At 63.0% G+C, this 7,917-nt stretch overlaps 1 protein-coding gene across 3 annotated transcripts; it reads right to left on the reverse strand.

Annotated features, from left to right (window-relative positions):
* Positions 435–5,262, reverse strand: FUOM (fucose mutarotase). 3 transcript variants are annotated; one of them, XM_003133245.5, is made up of 7 exons: positions 4,624–4,779; positions 3,910–3,978; positions 2,668–2,738; positions 2,375–2,473; positions 1,923–1,931; positions 1,734–1,807; positions 435–1,505 (listed from the first exon to the last, which is right to left on the reverse strand). In XM_003133245.5, exons 1-7 carry the CDS (start codon positions 4,706–4,708, stop codon positions 1,430–1,432), a joined length of 483 nt encoding a protein of 160 aa, XP_003133293.1. In that variant the 5' UTR covers positions 4,709–4,779; the 3' UTR covers positions 435–1,429. The 3 variants fall into 3 exon arrangements, with proteins under 3 accessions (XP_003133293.1, XP_001927852.1, XP_020929616.1); XM_001927817.6 differs by lacking the exon at positions 1,923–1,931 and having other exon boundaries at positions 4,624–5,262; XM_021073957.1 differs by lacking the exons at positions 1,734–1,807; positions 1,923–1,931.

Here is a 7,917-nt window from a genome sequence, read left to right on the forward strand (position 1 = left end):
GGGTCGGACCTGCGGCCCCAACCCCAGACCACAGGCAGGGGGCAGGGGCTGGGGGCTGGGTCGGTCCCCGGCAGCCAGTGATGTAATCAAGCAGCCTGAGCGAGGAAGCGTCCCTGCGACCCCAGGACGGGGCTTCATCACACCCACAGAATGTGTGGGCGCATCACAGCAGCTTAGCTGCGAAGGCCAAGAGCTGGGAGCAGGCCAGGCCCCCCTGCCCCGAAGTGCCCACAGCTGCCTGTGCGCGGCGGAACCAAGGCATGCGGCACGCGTCCCACCACGACCACAGAGGGCACGTGGCCCTCCACCAACACGAAATGCTGCAAAGTGCACTCTGACCCACAGCGACCGAGGCAGACCAGTGGGGGTGGGGTGGGAGGCAGCCAGAGGTGGAGGGGCTGGTTCTCTGGAGTGTAGACAACACGCAAACATACTTAACAGTACACGTGAAATGCGCAGTTTACTGTGTGTCAATTAAACCTCAATAGCGCGGTTTTCAGAGAGGCCCTTGTGTGGCTAGAAGTGGCCGGCCGTGGGGTCAGGGGTCAGGGGTCTAAGCCCCGGCAGTGAGGGGCCCAGGCTGAGCCCCAGGGGACCTGCCTGCCCTCCAGGGCCACCAGCCCCAGCCCATGACCATGACCAGGACAGCTCCCTGAGCTCTGGGGGCCCCAGTCGTCCCAGCCCCCGTAGCCGTGGCTGTAAGGTCTGGAGAAGCAGGGCGGGCCCCCGGGAGAGACCCTGTGGTCTGGGCCGCGGCCAGTGGGAATCCCTCTCGCTCTGCGAGACCCGCTTCGCGAAGTGCTGGGAAGCTGTCACAGCCTCACCAGCCCCCTTTGCCTGGGCACCCTGCGTCCTCCGGACAGCCTCGGTCCCCTCCTCAAGGGCGACCTTAGTGTCTGCACCTGGGGGCTGACACACCCTCCTCCAGGCCCCTGCAGGGACGGGAGCTGGGATGACCCCCCGCCGCTTCACCTCCGGCCCCAGCCAGGCCCCCAGACCTCCCTCTGGGCCGCTGCGCGACCACCCTGCACGAGGGTGTCTACCTGTAAGAACTGTTATCCCAAACCCAGGGTCTTGCCACGTCAGGCGGCCCAGAGCTTGCGGGAGGCGGGATCCGTGGAGAGTGGGTGGGGCCCTCTCTCTGGGGGCCGGTGGCCTCCGTTGCACCCGCCCCCACAGGCCTTGGGGAGTTAGGGTGAGCTGCTGTTGAAACCTTTGGACTGAACGCTGGCAAGTCACTGTGCTCGTCCCTTGTTTTCATAAACTGGGACAACCCCAGCCCAGTCAGCAAACCCACTGGCCCCGGAGCCCCTGGCTGGGTGAGGTTCCCGTGCTGACAGGCAGAGCAAGGCCGGTTCATCTGGACGCTGGACCTGCCTGCTGGTGGTGCTGTCAGGCCCAGGGTCCAGACTCCTCTCCGGGCAGACGGTCAACAGGCCTGGGACAGGGCGCCGGGCGCCAGCACCCCCTTCTTGAGGATGAGGTTTCCGTAGAGGGCCGTCTCCCTGCACAAGGAGTGGGACTGAGCGGCCGAGTGGGGTGGGAGAGGGCCAGGCCCCTGCTACCACCCGCCCCGTCCACGTCCATCACCTCTGGGCCACCACAGCCCTCGGCTCTCCCATCTCCTGTGGGGCATCTAGCCTCCCCGGGGGGCAGGGCTGAGTGGAGGCTGGGGAGGGGTCGGGCCCCACGCTCGCTCGGGGCAGGTCGGGCCGGACCCAGCCAGGACTCACCCAGTTGCCACAACAGCAAAAGCCTTTTTGGCCCTTTCGTAAAACTCAAACCTCTCTATCGCCGTCAGGGAGCTCTGCAAGGCGGAGGGGACAGTCAAGGGACCCGGGCCCACAGGCACCGGGGCCTTGGGAGGCCCTTCATTTCCCTGGTTCTCCCGGCGGGGCTTCCAAGGACACCGGGCTTCTGACCTGCGAGGTCTGAGGACACAGGGCAGGGACACAGGGGGCTGTGGTGGTGGCTGCTTGCCTGGGGCCCCTGAATCATGTGAGCTGCCCTGGGGGCGGGGGTGGGGGTGGAGGCTGCTGTCCCTTTACGAAGGTCCTGCACATGACCTGCCCTGGGTGGTCCCGGGGACAGGCCTGGCCCCTTGCAGGGCAGTGGGTGACACACAGCAGTGGGCCAGGCCTCTGACCCCCCAGGGACCAGGGGTGCCCCACCTTCCCCTGGCTCTACTCCAACAGGCTGGGGGGGGGGTGTGGGCCCCAGGCAGAGACAAGCCAGCATCCCGGAAGGGAGTGGGGGGCTGGGCCAGGGGGTGGCCATGGCACAGGGTCTGGGGGGCCTGCGTTTCACATCTCCCGAGCTTCCAAGGAGGACAGAGGGTCCCAGACCCCTTTCCCAGTGAGGGGCTCAGGCTCACCGTGCAGCCAGCCTGGAGCAGGATGGACTGGTAGCTTGTCCACACTGGGGTCTGCAGGCCCCTCTCCCTGTCACTGGGCACCAGCTCCATGACCGCAGCCTGGAGAGCAAGGGGGTCAGCTCCGTGGTCCACCCTGGGTGCCGCCAGGACCCCTTGGTGGCTAACAGTTCAGGGCTCCTCGGATTAGAGTTGGGGCCTCTGGGGACACATGACCTCCCCCCACCCAGGGCAGCGGGCCCTCTGAGTTCTGGCAAGGGGTAAACTACAGTCCGGGGCAGCAACACAGGCCTTACCGGGCTCTCCACGTACGTGTCCAGTGGTAGCAGTGTCAGCACGGCCTCCAGCAGCTGAGGGATGCCCAGGCCTGAGGGGCGGAGTGCCAGCCTCAGACTCTGGCCCTCTCCCACCTGGCCACCTGCTGCCTGCCTGGTGACACTGAGATGACACTGGTTGTCTCCCCACCCTTGCCACCGCAGCCATCACCATCCTGTCTCTGCCTCTCCCCCTTCCCTCGACCACACAGGTTGTTGGTGGTGACCCCAAATACTCGTCCACCAGGAGGGGCACCTGGGCCACCCTGTCCCCAGAAAGGCCAGGAGATGGCCCCCCTGTAACAAGGACGGTGGGGTCTGGAAAGAGGCCCCACTTGGCTCCAAGGCCGCCTGCACCCCCGGAGTTGTTTCTGATTGTTAAACTAACGCATGGTCATTGTACAAAAACAGGTGACACAGAAGCCGCGGTAACCAATCGAACCGCATCGAGGAAACCCTGCTGCTCTTGGAAGGCACATCCTTCCGCTTTTCCTCCCCGAGTTTCAACAAGGTTAGACTCTTCCCAACACTCAGCTGAATCCTGTCTGTCTGTTCCCCCCCCCCGGGGGGGGAGGGGAGCACCTCGGGTCATGCACGCACAGGGGGCTCAGCCCCTGGAGGAGGGGGTGGAAGCCGAGGCCACAGGGTTGGGAGTGCTCTGTCCCGGGGGCTGGGTTCACCCCACAGTTCACATTTCTGCCCCTTTAGTGGCCTGAGCTCTGCAGGGAAGTCACCTTCCTGCCTCACAACGTCGTTGGGGGGTGGGGGCATCCAGCTGCAGCCCCAGCCCAGGCAGGACAGGACTGCCTCCTACTCCCACTGTCACGCCCTGAACTTGGTTCCAGGCCCCTCCAAGCCTCAGCTCCCACTGGCCCCAGGGGTTCAGAGGGTCTTAGAGTGAGTGGACCCTGGGACCCTTCGGGGCCAGGTCACCACAGCAGAGTAAATGCTGAACCCCTGACCTGGGCTGGGAACCACTGCTCACAGCCAAGAAGGGTCCAGGCCGGTTTCCCCATTTTTAAGGTGTGTGAGATGGAGCAGCAGGTCCTGGCTCACTTCCAGGGGCTGGGGGCTGCAGGGAGAATCCTGAGGGTCCTGGCCCTGAGATTTCCTGGATCGCGGGTGGGCGCAGTAGGCGCAGAGCGGCCGCACCTGGAGAGCGCAAGCTCAGGACAGCCCACCCTCCCCAAGCCTGCCCTGCCCGGGGGGGGGGGGGGCCCTCACCGTCAGCGCGGATCTCCTCCGGGCCACACCTGCAGACGGAGGACGTGGGGAAGTTCACATCTGCAAGGACTGAACGGCAGACACCGTTAGCGGCCGCGGTAGGTCCGCGCAGCCCCGGCGCGTTAGGCCACGCCCACTGCCCCTCCCATCTCCTCCGGGGGGTGGGGGAGCGGAGGGGGGCTGCACCTGTAGGAGGAGCTGCAGGTGTTACCAGAAAGCTGCCCGGAGGCCTGCCCAGCGTCTGCTCACGCAGCCCGGCCCAGGCTGATGGCCCAGGAGAAGAGAGGCCGCTGCAAACGTTAGGCACAGCCTTGGCGCAGGCGGTTGTGGCCCTTCGGGGCCGTGTGGGGAGGGTACTGGAGCATGAGGGCACGTAGGGCCTGAGGCGGAGTGTGTACTTCTTGGCCGCCCGAAGCCGCGGACATCCGGGCTAGAGGAGGAACCACACCTGCCCGGATACAGCCCCTCCCGGACCAAGGGCCATCGTCCTCGTGACCGCCCAGCCTTCGGTTTCCTGAAGAAGGCGGGGGCGGCCAAATCAATGCCCCCACCCAGGATCCGGCTCTAACCCGGCGCGAGGAGTCCGCTCCCAGACGGGACACAGCGTGAGACTGGACCCCTGCGGGGCCGGGGACGGCAGGGCCCCAGGGGCCTCGCCCGACTTCTATCCTGGGCACCGGGGTCTCCCCAAGGCTCTGCCCTGGCCGCGCTCACCGATCTCATCTCCGTGCCCCATTCGCGCCAGGGCGTAGAGCAGCTCCGGGGACAGCAGCGCGGGGATGCCCTTCAGCGCCACCATGCTCGCGGCGGGTGGAAGAGCGGCAGGCGGGGCGGAAGGGGGCGGGGCCGAGTCCACAGGGGCGGGGTCTGGACGGGATGGGCGTGACCCGAAGGGAGCCCCGGCTGCCGGAAGCCGCGAGGCGGGTCCCCGATGCGGCACTGAGGCCTCGCGGTCTCGCTGGGCAGGTGCCCACGGCCAGCCCAGCCCCGCAGGCACCGCCTTTCGGGGCCTCGGGACCCTCGCCGGGTCCAGGACTCGGGCGTCCACGTGTGTTTGTGTTCCAAGCCTCCCCAGCGCCTTCCCTGCGTGAGGGCCTCCGACCCGCCCTCCACCCCGCACGCAGGGTCCGTGGCGCCGTCGGGTGGCGTGGATGGCGGCTCAGGGTGGACTTTTCTCCTGCACTCAACACTGTTCACACGAAGGACCCCTGAGGGCAGGCAGGTGTGACCTCCAGGCCAAGCGGGTGTGCGGAGAGCACCCCCTACCCTGTCTCAGGTGCCAGCCTGCCGAGACCCCCTCGGGAACCCGGGACAGCAGCGCGCTGACTCCCACCCCACTCCCAAGTCTAGGTGTCTACACTGTGGAGGGAGCACCTTCGGCGGGCCAGAGTCTCCTCCCCCCTTGACCTTTGGTCCCGGAGATTCGGAAGCCGGGACCATCTACCACACCGCGCTTCTCCATCCGGTCCTGCCACCTGCAATTCCGGTGGCAGAAGATGGCCGCTGCCCCAAAGGGGAGGCCACAGCCTCTCAGGCTCCAGGGCTGAGCCTGGCGCACAGATAAAGAATGCCATTTCAGTTCACAAAGCATGTTGAGGCCATCTGGACTTCAGCCACTGCAGCTGCCCCTGAGGGGGCCCTGAGGGAGAATGAGAAAGGAGAAAGACAGCACTGGCCCTGATGGGGTGCACATCAAAGGAGTGATTTCAAAGAACCCAGGCTCTTGCATCCCCCCCATACACAGAAAAGCCCTAAATTCTTTTTTTTTTTTTTTTTTGCTTTTCAGGGCTTCACCCGAGATGTATGGAGGTTCCCAGGCTACAGGTGGAATTGGAGTTACAGCTGCTGGCCTACACCACAGCCATAGCAACTCGGGATCTGAGCCATGTCTGCAACCTACACCACAGCTCACAAGCTTGGCCAGGGATCGAACCCTAGTCCTTAAGGGTACTAGTCAGATTCGTTCCTCTGAGCCATAATGGGAACTCAAGCCAGGGAAGTTTTAAGCTAAGGGTACATGCCTATTCATGAAGGGGCCTGAGCAGGGGAGAATGCAGCTTAGAGTTGGGCCAGAGGTGGACAGAGCCGGAGCTTCAGTCGATTGAAGCCAGGGGGATCCACCCCACCACCCCACCCTCCACCGGCCCGGGGCCCTAGCGCCTGCAGCTCTCCAGGTCTATTCTTCCGCGTGCCCCGAGGAGGAGCCAGGACCCTGCCGCATCACTGCACTGCGGCCTGCCTGCCTTTTTTCTGTCCCTGCATTCCTCTCTTCCCTTAAGATCATTAGTTACTGAGACCTGGTCAAGGGCAAGCACTGAGTCAGGCTTCGATCACAAAAATGGCTTAGGCCGAAACAGGCTTTCAGACCAGGAAAGCCATTCGTGGCTCTTTCTCCAGGGAACCCCCGCCTAGCTGCTTCTGCCCCTCTGCGTCTGCAAAACAGTCCCTCAGAGCTCACTGAGAGGCTGTATCTCGTTTAAACTCCTCAGCGCGTCCACCAGATAAAGCTTAATTCTCAACTTTCAGGTTGCACATTTTTTTCAGTCGACAGGTGTGATGGTGTTTTCTCCACATGGCAGGACCCCTGCTACGCCGCAGGACAGGCCACGCCACGGGGCAAGGGCACGGCTCCGAGAGGTGGGCTCTGCCCCCTGCTCCAACCAGGTAGACCTCTGTCACTCTTCCAACAGAACATGCTGGACATGGTGCTGCCTGGCTCCTGGGGCGGGTCACAAAGGGCTTCCTGCCGATTCTGCCTTCAGAACACCTGCCCTCGTGTGAAAACCAAAGGCCACTGGGAAAATCCCCCCGAGCAGACAAAAGCAGTGAGTCACACAAGCAGGGCGTCCTTCAGTTTCCTCTGCAGGATAAGGAAGGTCAACTTGATCTGGAACAAGTCTCGCTTATGCTTCTGAAAACAAAACTCAGTTTCCCCAAACTGGTATGAGGTGACCACTAAACAAGTCCCTGTCACATAAGAAAATAATCTTGTAACTATAAGAAATCATCACTGCCCACCCACTACATAAGCTGCTTATAACACCATCCTCTGAGCCTCAGTTTCTGTTTGGTTTGAGGGCTCCTGGTTTGCAGACTCTCTTTGCAATGTGTGCACAATTCATTTTACTAATTTCTACTTAAGTAATTTGTTGGTTCCACTTTTTTTTTTTTTTTTTTTTTTTTTTTAAGGGCCATGCCCTTGGCACGTGGAGGTTCCCAGGCTAGGGGTCTAATCGGAGCTGCTGCTCCTGGCCTACGCCAGAGCCACAGCCACGCCAGATCCCCAACCCACTGAGCGAGGCCAGGGATTGAAACTGCAACCTCATGGCTCCTAGTTGAATTCGTTTCCCCTGTGCCACGATGGGAACTCCCTGCTTCTATTTTTTTGTGAATTGCTGACATCAGAAACCCAGACTCGGGACTGGCAGGAAGCCCAAGAGAACGAGGGGCGCCCTCCTGAGGCATTCAGGCCACGGCCCCAGTTCAGCCCAGCAGATGCAGCATCAACCAGGCCAGTGAACAACTGGCCAGGCGGTTCCAGCTGAGGCCCCAGACTTCGGGAGCAGAGACGAGCTGCCCCAGGTGGCCTGTGTGGATTCCTGACCCGTACAAAGTGCGATGACTGCTGCTTCAAGCCACAAAGTTTGGGGATGATTGTTAAGCAACAGCTGACTGATGCAGGTGGCTCCTGTGCCCTGCCAAGATGTCACCAAAAGCCCTGTTGACACTGCCTGTGGCCTTCAACCCTATGCTCTCGCCCTATCCCCCTCTCCCCACCACAGGCTTGAGGGCAGATGCCAGCACCCCTGCCTGCGCCTGTGCTGGCCTGGTCAAACCCCAGCCTAAGAACCCCAAACCCACTGCCCAGCCCGCAGTCGGATTCTGGCTCAGTCCAGCCGGCTCTCAGCCCTCCAAGCTCCATCCGGCTTCTCAGGTCCTGCCCTGCTCACGGGCACAAGCCAGGCCCTCTCCCCTCAGACCCGCCCCCTCCCACCTCACTCACAGATG

The sequence above is a fragment of the Sus scrofa genome, chromosome 14 (genome assembly GCF_000003025.6).
Source record: "Sus scrofa isolate TJ Tabasco breed Duroc chromosome 14, Sscrofa11.1, whole genome shotgun sequence".
Taxonomy (NCBI): Eukaryota; Metazoa; Chordata; class Mammalia; order Artiodactyla; family Suidae; genus Sus; species Sus scrofa.